We start from the raw sequence: 20,023 nt of genomic DNA, 5'->3' as shown, positions 1-20,023 counted from the left end.
CTTTGAGCTTCTTCCTCAGAAACATAAAAAGGAAGACATTTCTTTGAAATGGCATATGGTCTGTGTGTGTGTGTGTGTGTGTGTGTGTGTGTGTGTGTGTGTGTGTGTGTCCGTTCTTTCTGCTGGAGGACATGATTTAATTTAGATTTCCTTAAAAAAAAAATACCCACAATGAAAACATTGTGTGGAACGATCAAATCAGTATGCCGGCTGAAGGTGACAGGCTTTTGTACGTGGGTCTCAGTGTGTGTGAGAAGTATATGGGGGTAAAGAGGCGTCTATGTGTATGTCTGGTGCATATGCATGTGTGTGCAGGTGCACGTGCATTCACAAAGACAGGACACTGGAGTCTTACTTTATCACTTGCTGCTACCCTATTCCTTTGGGCAGAGTTTCCCACTGAATTTGGATCTATGTTGCCCCGCTATCAAGCCCTCAGTGACTTTGCTCTTGCTTGTCCCCTACAGCATTGGATTACAGGCGGCCATGCCCAGCTAGGCTCATAGGTGCCAGGAATTGGAACTCGGCTCCTCGTACTTACACATCAAACGCACTTACCCATTGAGCTGTCTACCAGCCAAAGGTCGCTCTTGCTTCCTCTGTTTCTCTTTGTATTCTTTGGCTGCTGCTGGGCCCTCTGTATGGGGACTGTTTCTCTCAGAAGCTAAAACTACCTCACTGAGAGCTTTGAGTAAGCATTTATTTCTGGAAGCTTAAGAGGAAGGCCCCTACTGAGCTGAAATGTCTTGACTTCCCTTCACTTACCTGTATGAAAGTCTGCAAAGACTGTGTGGTGGGTGTGCATGAATCTGTGAGTGGAAGTGTGAGTATGAGTGAATGGGTGTGTGCTATCTTACAGCAGGGCTCCCGTGACTGGGCTGAACAGTTTAGGACACGTCCTGCCCTTGCAGAGGACCTGAGTTCGGCTCTCAGTACCCATATCCGTGGTTCACAACTGCGGGATGCAACCCCGGCTCTGGGGACATCCGATGACTACTTCTGGCCTCTAAGGTCCCAGAACCTGTTTTTGTTTAAAGCTGGGGTTGGGGGATGCTTGTGAGGTGGCTCCGTGTTTAAGTGCACTGCTTCTTTGGCAGAGGACCTGTACACGTGCAGCATACATTCACACACATGCACACACTCCCACACACACGCACACACAATAAATCAGTAATATTTTAATTCAGGAGAAAAGCTTCCTCTCATCAGGAATTGTTAACATTAAAGCCAGTTGGGCAGCTCATGCCATAATCTCAGAACTCAGAAGGCTAATACAAAAGGATTGTCATATGTTCAAGGCCAGCATGGGCTACAGTGTGGGACTCTGTCTCTCACTTCCCCTCCCCAAAATCGGCAGCATTAAATCCAAATGTCTAGCAACAGTTTTACAGACTCACAAAATGTGGTCTATCTTACCGAAACTCAAGAACACATGCTGGGTGAAGTCAGCCAGACACAAAAGGACGTGTGCTATACTAATAAACGTGTTATCGAGTTCACAGGGCAGAATGCAGAGCGTCGTCAGGGACAGGGACTGGCAGACTGTCCGTGTTCGATGGGAACAGTTCCCCTGAACATGTTGAAAAGGTCTGTGGGTGGAGATGGTGACAGCCTTGTGCCATGCGTGACTGTGCTACTGCCGCTCAACTATCTACTTAAGAGGGTGAAAATAGTAAATGTTTGTGAGCACGTTCATATACGCATGTTCATATATACATGTTCATGTACATATATGTGTATTGTGTGGGTGGATGTATGTATGTATATAGAACATATTTATATACAGATGCACGTACATGCATATATGGAGGCCAGAGGTTAGTCTCTGCTCATTCTTCAAGTGTGTTTTGAGACACGGTCTCTCACCAGGACCTGGGTCTGAACAATCGGTCTAAGCTGTCTGGTCAGAGAGCTGCAGAGATCCCCCCGTGTCCACCTCCTCACTTCTGGGTTTATGAGTGTGCATCACCTCAGCTGGCTTTTCATGTGGGTTCTGGACTTTGAACTTGGATTCACTGAGCTCTCCCTCCCAGCCCCGACTCTCCTGTCTTGATATTAATTATCAGCCCCTGGAGCTGGTGATGCCTCCAGAACTGAAAACACCAACACGTGTGTGTCAGTTCGGAGCTGAGTCAGCCCCTGTCTGCGCTTGGCCTGCGCTCAACAAATCATCGTGGTAATTGCGGGATGCTCTTTGCTTATTGAAAGAAAATGCCTGGGTGCCCCAGAGGCAAACATAATTATAGGCTTTAGGAAAACAGGACCTTTTAACAAGTAGACTGGGGAAAGGCTAAGGGCTGAGCATTCTTCATTCCTCAGCGGACTCTTCCCTCAGTCAGAAGGCCACTGGCCCCCGGGAAGCAGAGACTAATCTGTCTGCCACATCGCATCATCAGGGATGCTGACAGTTAGGTGTGCCTTGATCAACTTGCTGAAACAAGGCTATTCTTTGTAAACAGGTTCTGTTACTAGTATAAACACCAGAAAGTTCTCTGCACTGTGGTAAAAGAGTTGGGAGCTGGGGCGGTAGTGAAGACCTTGCTGCACAAGCATGAGAACCCAGTCCTCATCACGAACGTCAGAAGCCTGGTGTGGGGATGTGTGCTTGCTATCCCAGCACTGGGAAGGCAGAGACAGCAGGACCACTGGGACCCGCTAGCCAGCCAGCCTAACTGAATCAGTGAATGAGAAATCCCAGGGACAGATCTTGTCTTATAAAACAGTATGGATGGTTGGATAGAACCTGAAGATGAACAACACCTGAGGTTGTTCTGTGGCCTCCACATACATGTGAATGCATGCACAGGCACACACACATGTACACAGGCATGATCACACACACACACACACACACACACACACACACACACACACACACACACACACACTCACACACATGCACACAGAGTAGAGAATTAGCTACCTAAGCAGATGTCCCCAAACTGGGCCTTGCCTTGCCTCACGGACGGTTCTAGGTAAATACGTGCATCCTGTGTGCACAGCGGATCTGAGGTTGGTACCTGATGCTACTGAAGCCACACGCAGCCAAGCCGGGATGGGCAGAAGCTGGCCGGAGTCAGAGTCTGTCAGCCCTGTCAGCCCTGATTTGCGGCCAGGCTGGGTTCCCCAAGTTCAAAGAGCATTGAGCTGCTTGTCTTTGTCAAGAGCACGGCTGGGGATCTTTTATGTGGAAGATGTAGGATTCTCGGGCTGGCTTTGATTATTTATTCATCCCCCTTCGTGGGTGTGTGATAGTGCAGGCATCATGGAGCCCCTTGTCCTGGCCACTCTTGCTCAGGAATTCATGGAGCTTAAAGCCTTTTGAAAATTGTTTTTGCAGGGAGGGGGAAAGTTTTTGAAGTCCTCTCTCTCTCTCTCTCCCTCCCTCTCCACAGTTCCTCAGCAGCTCCTGCCATCTTTCCACGTGCCTTTGCCGATTGACATGAGACACCAGGAGGGAAGGTACCATTATGACCCTCACCCTGTCCACAGTGTGCACGGGTAAGTGTTGGCTTCCACCCACTGCTCCTGCTGTGCAGCGGCCTGCCTCTGTCCTCCTAGGTCACAGAAGCAAGCTCTGTGACTGTGAACCCGTGAGCGGGTGATGAGTGCATACTAGCCTTACTCTGGCTTCTTCCAAGTAGCAAGGTTGTCGTCACCATGGCTCACGGCTCTAGGCTCCCTTGTAGGTCCCTACAATGTAATCTCAGGTCCAGGCTGCCATGGTGGAGTGGTGTGGAGTCCCTCCCTTTGACTATCGCAGGTGTGCTGAGGCAGGATCTGTGAAATAAGCTCAGAGTGATCCCTCCCTGAGGTCCCCAAGGAGAATGGCAACACCCTTGATGTGACTCGGTATTTCCACTCGGGACCTTCAGCCCTGGCTGATGTTCATCCTCTTGGTGTTTGCCCCTCTCTGAACCCCACCCCCTCCTGCACCACCTGGTCTCTCACCAGAGGAGAGACCCGGTTATTTTCATCATTGCAATGATAAAGTAGCTGACCAAGGTAACAATGGAAGGAAAGTTTATCTTGGTTCATGTTTTGAGGGTCCATTGTGGTGAAGTCATGGAAGCTGGTCATGGCATCCACGTTCAGGAGGCTGAGAGAGACAGACGCTCGGTGTCCCCCCCCCAGTGTGAGACCCTAACCCATTAGTGCACAACTAAGGTGGTTCTCCCCCAAATAACCCCAATCTCGAAAGCCCTTAAAGGAATGTATTAGGTTTCCTATGAGGTTCTAGATTGTCAAGTTGAACATCAGAATTAACTATCCCAGAGGTCTGGGCCTTGGCTGTTCACTCGGCCTCTCCACAGTCCTCCATGTGTGGGAAGTGAGTCCCTCTGTTTGTCCCCTTCCCCTTCCACTCCTCTGGGGCCTCCTCACCTATCCACACCTGCAGTGCTGGTACACAGTCCCCGCCACTTGTCTGGATGACTGGCTCCAGTTGCCTACTCAGTCTGAATGCCCTCAGCTTCAGAGCCAGCTCCTGAGAACGGGCTGCCCCACCCTGAGTGGGATCCAGTTCTGAATTCCAGTGCCATTGCCAGAGCAGCGCAAGGGCACATAGACTGTGAGATTCCTTTGGGCTGCTGTGCCTACAGTGACAGACGCACAGTAGGTACGCAGAGAGTGCTGAGCAGAGAGTCACCACTGGTGCCCCACCTATGAGACTCTAACTCGCGCTAGAATAAAATTGGTTGGCATAACTGTGTGCTCGGATGTTCAAAGTACTGTGCCCTTGCTGCGTGCCAGCCAGCCATCCCATGATATCTGTTTCAGGACGCCTCCTGCCTACTACACAGCCAGCCTGGGACTTTGGCTCTCTTTTAAGACAAATTTTAAGTTTAACATCGGGGAATGACTAGATGGGTCTATGAGGAAACATGTTTGCAGTGCAAGCCTGGGAGGCCGAGTTCAATCCCTGGAACCCGTGTAAAGGTAGAGAAGGAGCAGCAACTCCCCAAAGTTGTCCTCTGACCTCCACACATGTATCACGGCACACATGGCAACACCCGTATACAAAGATAATACGCAAGACACAGTATACGATAACCTTCAAGTAAATAAATGAAAAGTGTTTTCCTTTGGGAATACATTCAGGCATGCAAAGGCCGTAAAAAGTTAGACAAGAAAAACCACATGCCCTCCACCCTGCTACTCAGACATTAACATCCTGTATCATCCAATACCAACACAGTGAACTAACCCACACATCTGATACGAATGTGGGCAGTTTTCCCATAAGTCTGTAGTTCCTTGTTCAGGATCCTGTGTGTGTGTGTGTGTGTGTGTGAGAGAGAGAGAGAGAGAGAGAGAGAGAGAGAGACAGACAGACAGACAGACAGACAGACAGACAGACAAGGCAGATGTCCTTCTTGTCTCTTGAGTCCTCCCACAGTGGACTTTCAGATCCACAAGCCATGCCCAGTTGCTGAGTGGGTACTGGGGATTAGAACACAGGTCCACATCTTGCACAGCCATCTACCTAGCCCATCTCCCTAGCCCCTTAGCCATGGGGAATTACCATGCCATTCACTGACTTCCATGCCCTTTGCACTGGACTGGATACCCGAGGAATGTGTGTCCACTTCTTGTGGCTATGACAAATAGTGAACTCTGTGGCTTAAGACAGCGTGAGTGCATTGTCACACCGTCCTGGAGGCCGGAGACCAGAAGTAAGGCTTACACAGTACGGACAGGGCTAGTTACTTCTGGAGGGAACGTACCTTTGTCTTTCCCCATTTCTGGAGCCTCCTGCATCTTGACTTGCAACCCCAACCTCACGCCATACAGCCTTTCCCCTGGACCTGCTCTCACGTCAGTTTCTTCTCCTGCTTCAGTGTTCTAATTCATCAAAGACACTTGCTGTGGCTTTTAGAGACGATCCAGTTGGATCCAGAATCATCTCTACATCCCCCAATCCCCAACTGGGATACAGATGGCATCGTCAGGTCATGTCTCCTTAAGGGCTATATCATTTGTTATCACCAGGCCCTGGGGTAGAGCCTGGGAGGTGGGCCCACACGCTACTGTGAGGTTTAGGGGACCAGACTGTGGGACAGAGCCTAGGAGAGTCTTGCTTGTCAACCTCACTGCCAGGAAGCAGCATAGAGTCCCAGGACCTGTGCTCTGCTGAGGCAGGCCTCAGGGGTTCCTTGATAAGCTCAGGATAGTATGTCTCCACTGAGAAGATCAAGAAGGGACATGGTAGGAGCTTCAGGGCTAGGAGGCAAACCTCCTCATTCCCATACTCCCCTTATCCCAGGTGAGAGCTGGACAAACCCTGCAAGAAAAATGGCTCATAGTTCCGGCTTCTGTGATTAATGTGGTCCGAGCCTGGTGGAGTCCCCAATCCATCAAGCCTGTGTTGTAGGCTGCCTGCTACCACCAATGTGTTTAATTACACAAGGGTATGCAGCAAATGAGGCCCTGTGCCATCTCTTGTCAGAAGAGTCTAAGCCACTGCCTGCCCTGGGAGTCATGAGGCCTTTGTGTACTGCTGGGTGCACCTGCTTCTCTGCCCAGCCCCTTCTTGCCCCACACTACTGGATCACCCAGACCCCTCCCTGCGGCTCTTGGGATCCTACTAAGTCCCTGGAGTAGAGGATCCCAGTGTGCAGGCTCTGAGTCTAGTGTCCCTGTTGTGCTCACAGGACTGCCTCAGTCTTACCCAAAGATCTGCTGTTGTCTTGGGCCCTCCAGGGGGACCCACATGTCTGCCAGCGCAGAACAGGTGTCATGTGAACCCACGAGCCTCCTCTTTTCATCTCTGAAGCAGACATATCTCCTGAGTGTTAGGTTTCAGACCCAAGGCTAGTGAAGCCAGACTGACCAGTCGCCTCTTGCAGCTACTGTGACAGGAATGGCAAGCCCCCCACCAATACTTGTCTGAAGATCTTCAAGCCCATCTTTCACAGACTCCCCTAAGTGCTGAAACTCCAGAAGAGTGACAGGTGCCATTCTCGGTTCCCCGGGAAGTCTACAGGCCTCGGGCTGCAGACTCTGGGACATCAGAGCGCTGTGGGTATAACAGGCGTGTTTCAACTAGATGCCCCGCTCCATCCCACCTCCGCCGCACGCTTAGAGCCGCACGCCCCATCGCCAAATGCAGATCCACACAGGACCACCCATCAGCTATGTGGCAGAGAGTCTCCCTGTTTCTCCGAGACCTAGAGGAACCCCGTTCTGCCTTGTGGTCCTGAAAACTCCTCAGAGCTTTTGCTATGTTGTCTAATGTCTGTCCGTCTGTCGATGGTGCTAAGTAATAACTCTTCTAATACATCTCTCCCCACCCCCCAAAAAAATCTACCTTAGTATCCCTTGAGCGCCAAACTCAACACCTTTCAATGACCTTAAAGCAGAGTCTACCTCGTTGCCGTCATGTAACAGCCACAAGCCTATTGACTGGTGTGGCTGTGGTGCTGTGCACCAGTGACCGAGGGCTCATGGGAGGGAGCCAGAGAACAACCTGTGCTGTTGTTTCTTGGGAGTTGTTGTTTTGCCTTGTTTTTTAAGTGTTCCTCACTGGCCAGGAGTACCCCAAGTAGACTGTGATGGCCAGCCAATGAAGCCTGGGGTTCTGCCTGTGTATCTTTGCAGCACTGAGATTAAAATGCATACCATGGATTTTCCTCCACTGTGGTTCTGCATTTTATCATCACCGCTATCATCTCCGCCATCATCAATCAATCAATCAATCAATCAGTCGTCACCACCACCACCACCACCACCACCACCACCATCATCATCATTCTTTTGAGACAGGGTCTCTTATTGAACCCAGAGTTTACCAATGCATCCAGGCCGACTGACCAGCGAGTTTCTAGGATCTGCCTCTTTCCACCCCAAACACTGGGCTTGCAGACACTTGCCACCACCTCCTAATTTTATGTGGCCATCGGGGAAACTAAACTCAAGTGCTTGGGTTTGCTCAATAAGTCCTCTGCCTACCGAGTCATCTCCCTGGTCCCTCAGCTCCTTTTTGGGGTGGGACTGGGGGAATTGAAATGAAGTCTTAACTGTGTTGCTCTGGCAGGCCTTGAAGTCAGAGATCTCCCAGCCTCTGCCTTTCAAGTGCCGAGACTGGAGGTGATCGCCACGACCCTTTCGTTTAACATTAGTTCTGGGGCTCAGATCGGGTCCTTATGCTTGAAGGTGGACAGTGCTTTACCAACAAAGCCATCTCGCCAGCCCCTTAGCTGTTCTGAGAGAGAGACTGGAGGGAGCAGGGAAAAGTGTAGGGTAGTTCAGAAGCTGCTAGAAGTATTGTTATTGTGGCTCTCCCATCTACCTGTTCCAGAAGAGGCTGCATCACAAACATGGCTTGTCTTAAAAAGAAGATGGGGGCTGCAGCACAGGTCAGAATGAGGCTAAGGGAAGAGGGAGACTTTTTCCTAGTGGAGGAATATGGACTTCTGTCTTCCTAAAGCCCCAGAATCGGGGATGATGGTCAGGTTTATCTGGGGACCTAGGAGAGAGTCATGGGATGGAAACATGGTGAGGACTGCCTGGTGTCTTTGCTGGCTAGTTTTATGTCAGCTCGACGCAGCTAAAGTTATCTGAGAGAAGGGAACTTCGATTGAGAGAGCATCTCTATAGGATCTGGCTGTACACAAGCTGTAAGGCATTTTCTCGATTAGCAATCAATAGGGGAGGGCCCAGCCCATTGTGGGTGAAGCCGTCCCTGGGCTGGAGGTCCTGGGTTCTAGAAGAAGGCAGATCGAACCAGTGGTAATGAGGAAGTCAGTAAGCAGCACCCCTCCATGGTCTCTGCATCGGTTCCTGCCTTTGGTTCCTGCCTCCAGTTCCTGCCCTGCTTGAGTTCTGTTCTTTCTTTGATGATGAACTGTGATGATGAACTGTGGAATTGCAAACCAGATAAACCCTTTCCCCACCAACTTGCCTTTGCTCATAGTGTTTCCTCGCAGCAGCAGCAACCCTAACAGAGATGCTGTCCTAGCTGCCTTGTGCTGGACTAGAACACCCAGCCCCAAACAAGCTGCTGGGTGTGGCGTTCAGCCTGGGGATAAATATCTTGCTGCCCAGCCTAATTAGATGACCTCCCAGAAACACCCTCTTCCCGCTCCCTTGTGGGGTGATTATTTCTTGATGCTTTCAGCAACATAACAAGATTCAACTAGGGCTGTAGTTTAGTGGTAGAAGGGTTTGCCTCCAATGCATGAGTTCCCAGTACTGGGAAAAGCAAAACACGCTGCTTCCTGATGCTGGCGTGGCTGCATTGCTCACAATGTGAATGTACAACCGTACTGTCCCTGAACTTGCAGTGCAACATCTTGGGTCTATGGAAAATACAGGGAGACACGCTAGTCAGGGGTTCTCTCGGACCCCTATGAAGACATGCTCCCAAGATCCCAAAGGAAGAAGGAAAAGGCAGCTGAGTGTGGAGACAAACTGACCTGTAGCATCTATACGAGAGGAAAGGACACTTGGCTTGCCTCTGGGCTTCTGCTCTGTGGCAGAGTGTGGTGGGGCTGGTCCCCAGGAAAGAACCAGTCTTGGTACACATTGGGCCAAGGGTACTTTGCGCCCCTGAGTGGAAGATACAGAGTCCATGCCACTGGTTCAGGAGGAGGCTAGTTCTGCCTCCTGTACTCTGCTTTTGTTGTTTGGCTTAGGAGAGTGTAGAGAAATTGCTCAATGCAGCAGATCCCAGCCTGGGCAAACAGGTGGTTCCGTTTTTGAGACAAGGTCTCATGTAGCTCAGGCTGACCTCTGGCTTGCTCTATAGCTGACAATGATGACGCTGAACATCCTGTTGATCCTCCGGCTTCTGCGTGCTGAGATGACAGAGGTACACCACCACACCTGGCTTAGGCCATGTTATGGACAAAACTCAGGACTTTGTGTATGCCAGGCAACACATGACCAACTGAACTCCATCTCCAGCCCCTCTCACCCTACACCCAAGTCTTAAAGATGCTTGCTCCTAGGACCCAGCTCTGAGGATTCAGATTGTTCAAGTCTAGGATGAAGCCTGCAGATCTACTTAGTCCTCAGTTTACACAGGCCAGTTTTTAGGGACCTTCCTACTGCTTTGACACCCAGGAAAGAAGCACAGAGCTGTGTGTTAACTTTTTGGAATCATGGAGTCAGCTACCTTCTCAACAACAGCAGTGCCCCCTCAGAAATGGGGGCCATTCAAATCCCTCGTTCCCCTTGCCCTCCCACTCAGAGCTGAGGCCCTCCTGGTTGACCTAAACCCATTCGTATCTGAGCTAGCAGACAGCTGGGGAGAAACTATGGCTTCTCGGGCACAGAGACCAGTGTCCTACTGTCGTCTCTTGTCTGACACCATACCTGAGCTCCACGATTTCCAACCACCCCACCTTCTGTGTTTGACTACTGCTCATGGCTCCCTGCGGATCACTTGGTCCTGGGTTGAGCTTAGTTGGTAGCCACGCAAGGCCACACTTTCCATAGAGAGCAGAAAGGCTCTGGTTGGGGACAGATGGCTCTGGGGTATAGCTTTCAGCTCATGCAAAGCTGACACACTGGACTGAGATGTTAACGTAGAAGGAATACCGGGTGGTGGGCACACCTTACCCGAAGTTCCCACAAGGGAACCGTTTTATACACGTAAGTCCCTGCCTGTCCCCAGCAGGAACATACAAATGGAGGTGCCAGCCCTTAAATCGGCACACTGTCACTTAAGATGGTTATTTCTTTGCCGGGACTATGCTTAGCTAGCCAACTTTCTAGTCTGTGGAATTTGAAGATGGCTTTTCCAGGGTCATTGTTATTGACAGACCTGCCACCTATGACTTACTAGCGTGATCCCAGGGCCCGTGACAGTCTTCCCCTGTTCTCCAAGGGCAGCAGCTGGACAGAAAGAGATGCAGCTGATTTCCTCTGGGTTCGTAGCTCTGTACCCCAGTTTGTGAGTTACATAGTAAGAGCTTCGTCTGTGCCTCTTCAAGAACCGTCCTCCCTCTCAGCAGATGCATGTGCTCCTTTCTAACGCCTGGTGGATGGGGGACTTGGAAAGTGTGTGTCTGCCTGCTTCCTAGGCTGAGGTGCTAGGTGGATTCATGGTCACCCACCAGAAACCTGACATAGCACCCTACCACCACCATGTTGCTCTCTGTCTTTGGAACTCTCTCTCTGACATGACTGACAACTTACTTCTCTGATTAACTGACCAGCAGACAGAGGGAGACTAGGAAGCCTGGAGCAGGCTGTGTGGACAGCCTGCCCTTGATAGAGTGACACAGCCATAGAGGGATCCTCAGGCAAGGAGAGACCTGTTTCTTGGTCAGCCAGCCTCAGAGCACTCGAGACTGCTGCCCTGCCAACATGGCGATGCCGTCACTCCCACTCACAAGAGGGAAAAAAGGCACTGGAAGGCAGCCTGCCTCTTCCTCAGCATCGAGTGTGTTACTCTCTCTTTTTGGGATGGATAATGGAGAGGATCTTGTGATGGAGGAGGCCGTTTATCACATGGCAGCCAGGAAACAGACCCTGAGGTAAAATACATGCTTTTAGAGTTGAGAAGATGCCTGGGTGGGTCCTATGTAAGCCTGACTTTGGTCCCCTGAGACCCACTTTAGAGAGCCAATCATGGTGGTGAGCACTCGTAATCCTAGTGCTAGGGTGGCAGAGCCTACTAGACAGCTCGTCTGCCAAATTGGCAAGCTTCGGCAGTGAGAGATCCTGTCTCAAGAAATAAGTGGAGAGCGACTAAGGAAGCCACCTGATGTGGACCTCTAGTCTTCACCTGCTCATGCGCATGCCTAAATACCCCCCTTCCCCTGCCCTTCTCTCTGTCCCCCTCCCCCTCCCCCTCTCTGTATCCCTCTTCCTCTCTTTATGTCTCCCCCTCTTCCTCCCTGTACTCCTCACCCCCTCTTCCTCCCCTTTTCTCTCCCTCTCTCTCTCCCCTCTTCTTTCCCTGTCCTCTTCCCCCACCCTCTTCCAGTCCCCCTAACTCCCTGTCCCTTCTCCCTCTCCTTCTCTCTCTCTCCCTCTCTCTCCCCTTTCTCTCCCTCCCTCCATCCCTCTATCTCTTTCTCTCTCCCCCTCCCCCTCCCCCTCCCCCCCAAAGGCATGCCTGTAACGAACCTTCTTCCTCCAACCAGGCTCCAGTTCCAGTAATGTCATCAATTAGGTATCCATCTACGGGTTAATTCCTTGATGGTTCATTAATCTGTTGATGAAAAGCAGAGTCCTTGGGATCCAATCACTTCCCAGGCCCCCGCCCTCCAGCTGTTAGACAGGCCTTTAAGGACACTTCAGAGTTTACCTATAGCACATTCCCAGCCATGGCAGCGGTAGGATTTGAACTCCAGGCAGCGTGATTCCTGCTGCATCTCCCCCTGCTTGAGAACATAAGATTCTCAGCCCAGAAACATTCTCAGTGGCGTGGGGCAGACAGCTCATTTATAATAGAGCCTGGCCCATAAAAGTTTAATGAGGAGCTTGTCTGATAAGATGCCTAGTGTTTGATCTTTGTGGATGCCAGCTGCTCCTGTAAGAGGTGCTTCCTGGCCCTGGCTCTGGGAGGCATTGGTGGGGTCAGCTGGGGGCAGAAGCCAGTGGGGAGTGAAGATATAGTTAGTCCTGTAGAGATGGGGCTGCATGGGGAGCCTTGTGTTCTCAGAAGCTTCAGGGCAGGCTTCTGGCCAGGATTTCCCATATCAGGAAGTGACCCTCCGATTCCTCTCCTTTCCCTTAGGGTTCTGTTGGGCATTCACCTCTGCACTCTGAGGATGAAAGCAGAGCTGGGTAGGGCTGGGTAGGGCTGGGATGTGGATCTTACTATATATTCTCAGTACATCCAAGGGCTGGCTGATTAACCACCACGTGCCTCAGTTTCCCCTTCTCTAAAATGGGGATGTGTTTGTATCCTTGTAACAGTTAATACTGTCAACTGGAAAGTATATAAAGTTACCCAGGAGAAAAACCTCTAGTCGTGCTGTGAGGAAGTACTAGTTAGGGTAAGATAAGAAGATCCACTCTCACTGTAAGCAGCAACTGTCAGTGGACCAAGTCCTGGATTCAAAGACGAAGCTTTCAGAGCACCAACATTCATCTCTCTCTGCTTCCTGACCAGATACAATGTGACCAGCCATCACACAGACCGTCCCCCACCATGATGGACTGTACCCTTAAAAACTGTGAGCCAAAAGAAACCGTGTGTGTGTGTGTGTGTGTGTGTGTGTGTGTGTGTGTGTACATACGTGTGCACATGGAGGCCTGAGATCAATTCCCCTTTTGCCCTCTACCTTGGTTTTTGAAACAGGATCTCTCACAGGCTTAGTTAGAACTCACTGATTTGGCTAAGCTGCCCTTGGAATCCTATTTCTTCCAAAGACCGTTTTTATCTTACTTAAATGAGTTCAGGGAGTCAAACTCGGTCTTTATTGTTGAGTGGTAAGCGCTTCAGCAGGTTTCTTTCAGCCCATCTTTCCAGCCCAACCTTTCTTCTTCCCGAGTTGGTTTATCTAACATTTTAGGAAAGCTCAGTAACACAGTGAGTACAAGAGGTGAGGCACTTCCACGGCTGTGTTCATACATGAATGAATACATATACATACATACATACAGACAGACATATATGCATCCTGCCACACACACATCCTATACACGCAGGAAAGGAAGGAAGGATGGAGGGAGGGAGGGAGGGAGAGAGGGAGGGAGAGAGGGAGGGAAGGAGGGACAGATTTAGGGTGACAGGCTGAAAGGTTGTGGGGTGACAGGCTGGAAGGAAGGAGGTGTGGAACTCACACAGGAAAGAGGGAATGGTGTTTATCAGCAGAAGGACCTGCCTCTTCTCCCTAAGCCAGCCCATGGAGACTGTCTGGACCCAGTGAAGGGCAGATCCAGTGCTGTGGCCGAGGAGGGAATGTTCCCCCAGGCACGCACTAGCCAGTTGCCTTTGAGAGAAGTTTATTTGAGCCCAGGATTAGCCTATCTAGCTTTGATGGGCCAGCAGCACATTCCACACGGCTCTTAAGGCTAAGCTGTCAAGTCTGCCATGTTTGTGTGCCATCCCTACAGGCTGTTCTTCCTGAAGGCGGCCTCCTCCTCTTCCTCCTCTTCCTCCTCTTCCTCCCCCCTCCTCCTCTTTCTCCCCCTCTACCTCTGAGACCAGTATCTGCCTATTCCCATCCATGGCTTCAAGACATTGCTTCTAGAAGATTCCACTCAGCAGTGCTCAGCCAAGGGTGGATTCTACTGTGGACCAAGACTTCGCATCCCCAGATGGTAACCAGTGCTTAGGTCTCCCAAAGAGGGTCTCATCTTGACAAGGTTCTCCCGGCCTTTTCCCTAGCCCAGCTGTGTTCCTGGCCCTACTTCTTAGCTGGAACAAGCCCTATGCTATCTCAAGCCCCCATATTTCACGTCCCAGCGTCTCTCCGCCTGAAAGTCAAGCACTCTGCTAGCTCTTTGAACTTTTTTTTCCTTTTCTGAGGCAAGAGCTCGTGTAGCCCAGGCCAGCATCTAATTCACATGTAGCCAAGGATGGTTTTGGATGCCTGGTCCTCCTGCCTCCACTTCTGAAGTGCTAGAGCTGTGGGCATGTATTACCTCAGCCGCTTTCCCCATGCTAAGGGTGGAGGCAGGTCTTCATGCATGCTAAGCAAGCGCTCTACCGACTGAGCTGTGTTCCCCAAGCCCTTCCTTTAGTCTTTTACACATCTGGAGCTCTGGTGTGTGAAATAGCAGTGCCTTCCTGCCCTTCTGGCTCTGAGATAAAGAAAGAGTATGTGGGCGTGGCCAAACCCTGGTTAACTGCTGCAGCTGGGTCTGTTAGAACCACTCTGGACAGCCTCCGTTTTATGACCTCATTTCCCTACGCAAACATCAGTGTTTACTTAGTGAGATATCCAAATCCAAATACTGATTACTCCTTGGGAAGCCTGCGGAGGGATGCAGCGGGGCGGAGAGCCAGAGCTGAGCTGGATCTGGAGGACGCGGGCTCTGTAGCAGGCCTGGGGAACGGCAGGGCCCAGCGTGCATACGTGTGCATCTGTCACAAAACGAGTCTGCCAGGCAAGGCTAGCGCCCACCAGCCAGTAGGTGACAGAGGGACACCCGGGTGACAGAGGGACACCGCAGAGCCCTGAAATGCTTTCTAGGAGCTCCCATAATTTCTTCACTTCAGACTCCATTTTCCGTTCCAGGGTGTTCACCCATTCAGCCAACCTCACCAGAGGCCTGGATCCCAGCAGCCATCCTTTCTCCCAAATCTGGGTCTTCCTAAGATCAAGCACAGGCGGCTGGGCGAAGCCTCCTGGAGGCAGGTCAGCCAGCATGAGCAGGGCGCTCAGCCTGAGTGTTACAGGACTGGGGCTGGGTCCCAGGGGAGCCACTGAAGCACCCAGGTTCTTGTATTCCAGGGTAATGGACTGGACTGGGGACCCGGGGCTAGAAATACAGAGAGAGTTTCTGAGAAAGGAAAAGCATCCCAGAGAACTCGGCTAGGTAACGTCGTTCTCACGCCTGTAGGAAAGGTAGAGTACTGTGACAGAAGCAACTTGGAGGATAAAGGATTTATTGTGCTTACAGTTCCGGGAGGTCGGGGGAAGTCAAGGAGTTAGGAACTTGAAGCCACTGGTCACATTCCTTCTGCAGTCAGAAGAAGAGGCCAATAAATGCATGCCTACCTGTGCTGAGGTCATTCTCCATGTTAGACAGTTCAGGATCCCATGGTGCCATCCATGATAGGTGGGGGTTGGCAGTCTCATACAGTAATCAAGACAGTTCACCAAAAACGTGACCACCAAATGGCCCAATCTCGGTAATCCTTCACTGGGACTTTCCCCAGGTGGTTCTAGATTGTGTCAAGTTGACAATTAAAACCAACTGCCACAACTAGTGCTTAGAGATAAACCCCCAAAGCGCTGGCCAGGAACCACATGACCTATCGTAGGTTGTTTATGTAGCACTAGCTCTCACACGTTTACATATTGTGGACTTTTCTTGAGTATGTTCTGTGTGCTGTATCAAGTCCAGGCAATGAGGGTTTCCAGCCTTTTTCTACCACTGGCTTATTTTATATATTATTATTGATTATTAATGTGTTTTTATTTCTAGTTCCATGTAGTTCAGGATAACTTCCCGTGTAGTCAAGAACAACCTTGAAGTCCTGATCCTCCTGCCTCCACCTCTAGGGATGAGCCCGGACTTTGGGAGCTCCATGTCCCAACCTCCCTGCCCTAGGTCTCTCACTTCTCTATTGTCTATGATCATGAGTTCTTTGTCCCCAACTTCCATGGCGATTTCTCTTTGGCACACATCCTTAATAGTGTTATTGGCCGGTATGAGCATTTTATATATTACGGCTGCCCATTTCCCTAACGGTGTATTGCTTAGTTTTGCTTTGTGGCTTTTTCTTTATGAACTTGAATTTCATACTTTACAGTCAGTGTTTTATCTCCTCTGCCTCTAGTCCTTTGTCCATCTGCTCACTGTGAGCTCACTCTTTCCCGATGCTCTGCAGCAGTCTGTATCTCCAGGCATCTGGGGTGCACTTGTGCCCTTCAGCATGGGGGACACTCACATCCTGTCCTCTGGGCTCCTTGTGTGTGGTGGGTTCTGTAATTCACCCCGGGGGGGGTGGAATTTCCAAGTCACAGGGGTTTCACATTCTCGACATCCAGTATATTGAGATTTTTTTTGCTCCGTGACTTTGCCAATAGAAGATCCCACCCACAGGGTTGAGTGGCTGCGACACAGCAGGGCAGAGGGTTCAGTCAGGGAGTGTGGTTCCCAGAACACACGCTGGAAAGAAGGAGAAAGGGAACACTGGGTGTGGTGTCACACAGGAGGAATCCCAGGACAGGGGAGTTAAACACCAGTGGATCTGGCTCTACTTGGGCGAGCCTGTCTAGCCCAGTCTGTGAATTCCCGACCAGAGAGAGACACTGTCTCAAAACACCAAGCTGGATGATGCCTGAAGATTAATAACAAAGGTCGTTCTCTGCCATGTACGTACATGCACGCACACAGGAGCACGCACACACACACACACACACACACACACACACACACACACACACACACACACTTACTTTTGGTTTTGAGACAGATTTCATATTGTAGCTCTGACTGGCCTAGAACTCTCTACGTTAACTAGACTCACAGCGATCCTCCTGCCTCTACCTCTGCCTCCCAAGTGCTGAGATTAAAGGAATGAATGTACCACCACCTCCATTAGCAATATAACACTAGAAAAAAATATTTCTTTTTTTTTCTGGGCCAGGAGTATAGTCCAGAGTACAAGAAATGAAGAAATAGATCCAGTACCACTCAAAACAAATAATGAACCTGCTGACTTTCTGAAAGTACAATTGCCCTGAATGTATGCCTTTAAAAAAAAAAAATATATATATATATATATACATATATATATATATATATGATTTTGGAGCTTTCCAAGTAGATGTGTAAAGAGTAGAGCATAATGAGCAAGCTTGCCGATATCAAGTTTCCTATATAGAACAAAACAGAGAAACCCAACAAAACCCAGAGCAACAACCAATCCTCGGAAAGGACACGGGGTTCCTGGTGAGCCTGGAGGGAACTTTCTGGGTGCTGAGATGGCCCGGTCAACTGATGCAGGCCTGCTTGCTCTACAAGAACAGACACAGGCCTGCCCACCTCAGCAGAGGGATAAATAGAGAGACCGAGCTGCAAGGGCTCATTGGAAATACAGTTTCCCTCCCTGACAGGTCAGTGGGCCCTGCCTGAGGCAGAAAGAGAACACACACTCCATGGTGCTAGCAACCGCTGGCTCCCAGCAGCTTAGCCACAGCATGAGGGCACAGGTTCCCCATTTCTGTCATAGCATTGTGATCCTGGTGGGTGGCAGGCATCTTGGCCCAGAAGTGGAGCTGAAGCACGCAGGCCAGCAGTCCCCAGAGCCTAAGGGCTTGGTGTGTCACGCCAAGTGGTTTCTGCCATGAGGAATCAGTGACCATGTAATCCCAGTGGCGGCAGGAAGGCACATTCTGGAGCCCTGTAAGAACACAGGATGGAACACAGGACTTGTGCTATGAAGGGGTTCCCATTGTTTTTGCCTGCCACAGAAGGTGCACCCACCAGGACTTGGGTCACCTCCAGAAATAACTGGAGCCTTGCTCTCTGGGAGTTCCATAAGTCACCAAAGACACTGGGATGAGGAAGGTGACACCTCCCGCCCCTCAAGGGCTGATCCTATCCCTCGATAGGATCATTACTAACCACAAGCTTACACAGAGTAGTGGCTTTAGCAGTGGAAATGTATTCTTTCCTGACTTTGGGGATAGGAAGTCACAGGGAAGCCTCACCAGGCTGATGGCAAGACAAGACTGCTGTAGTGGCTCACTGAGAAGCTTTTCTCTGCCTTCTCTAGCCTTTGGCGGTGGCTAGCATTCCTCAGCTGAGGACTCCCCGGTGTGATCTCTGCCTCGAGGTCACATGCCCTCTCTGTTTGAGCCTGTGTTCCTTTACCTCTGAGGACCCTGCGATGACACTCAGGGCTGGCCACTCACGTCATTGCAAACCTGGCCTCTGTCATGTCTGCCGTGTCCTTTGTTGCCCAAATACAGTTGACCATAGGTTCCAGAAAACAGGTTGCAGATGTGTGTTCTGGCAACGTCAGCAGCTTCCTTCACATCTTCAGCAAGCGTTTTTTTTCTTCACACCCGATCCACAGAATCACTCCTGTGGTTGCTTTTGTCTCACAAAGAGGCAGGCACAAAGAGGGCACAGTTTTCTTCCAACTACACAGCTCAGAGTAAACTGAGCTGAGCTGAGGTGGAACCCAGGTCTTTTGCTGTTATGCATGGTATTCTCACTGGGTGTTCATCATCCATCCATCCACCATCTATCCATCCATTCATCCAACCATCCACCTATCCATCCATTCACCATTCATCCATCCACCAGCCATTATCCTTTCATCCACCATCCATCTATCCATCCATCCATCCATCCATCCACCCACCATCTACCCATCATCCATCTGCCCATCTGTCATCATTCTTCATCCACCCATCCATCTATCCATCCACCATCCATCATTCATCCATTCACCCATCCACCCACCCATCCATCATACATCTGTCCATCCATAATTCATCTATCCATCCACCATCCATCTATCTATCCATCCATCCATCCATCCATCCATCCATCCATCCATCCACCACCTATCCATCCATCCACCATCCATCTATCTATCCATCCATCCATCTATCCATCCATCCATCCATTCATCCATCCATCTACCCATCATCCATCCATCTACCCATCTGTCATCATTCTTCATCCACCCATCCATCTATCCATCCACCATCCATCATTCATCCATCCACCCATCCACCCACCCATCCATCATACATCTGTCCATCCATAATTCATCCATCCATCATCCATCTATCCATCCATCCTTCTTCATCCCTCCACCCCTCCATCCCTCCATCCATCATCCATTCATTTGACATAGTAGCATGCCCAAGCCTCCTAGTGGGCACAGGTTTAGAACTTGGCAAGCACACCTAGTTGGCGCCTGCTCCTGGTGCTGTCCACCCACTGGGGAGATAGGACAAGCTTGAACATGTAGTTCCTCCCAAGGGAGCCCAGTCATCTCCTAAACTCAGACTAGGGAAGGCTCCGTCTTCCACAGCAGCACCTCACGAGGTACCTGACCTTGCCCTGGGACCAGGGGTGAGGATTTCCTTGGCAAGGGGTTTCTGATGACGGGTCTTGGGAGAGAAATGGGAGTGGCTGAGACAATGCAGACATAAAGGCAGGAGCTAGGGTCGGAGTTGTAGCCACAGGTCACCCCAGAATCCAGCCCAGGAGATGTGTAGGCTGGCAGTCAAAAATGTCATCCTCGGAGGCCCCTAAACCAGGCTGGGGACCATCGACGTGTAGTGCTACAGCTTATTGCCTGCACTGGCCTCCTCAGAGCCATGCCAGTGTCGCTTCGGGTCTCAGTAGTTCTGTCTGTGAGATGGGACACAGGCTCCTGCCTGACTCGGGCTTCATGGCCCTGTCTCAGCTGCTCAGGTCTAGA

General features: G+C 50.6%; 1 protein-coding gene across 1 annotated transcript in view; it reads left to right on the top strand.

Annotated features, from left to right (window-relative positions):
• The window catches only part of Gli2 (GLI family zinc finger 2), a 216,292-nt gene that overhangs the window by 156,912 nt on the left and 39,357 nt on the right, over positions 1-20,023 (top strand). Inside the window, 1 exon segment of the mRNA NM_001107169.2 lies at positions 3,396-3,501. Coding sequence (NP_001100639.2) covers positions 3,396-3,501 — 106 coding nt within the window.

Source organism: Rattus norvegicus, chromosome 13 (genome assembly GCF_021556685.1).
Source record: "Rattus norvegicus strain SHRSP/BbbUtx chromosome 13, alternate assembly SHRSP_T2T, whole genome shotgun sequence".
Lineage (NCBI taxonomy): Eukaryota > Metazoa > Chordata > Mammalia > Rodentia > Muridae > Rattus > Rattus norvegicus.
The sequence above is the reverse complement of the archived record's forward strand: the minus strand, read 5'-3'. Positions and strand labels throughout refer to the sequence as shown.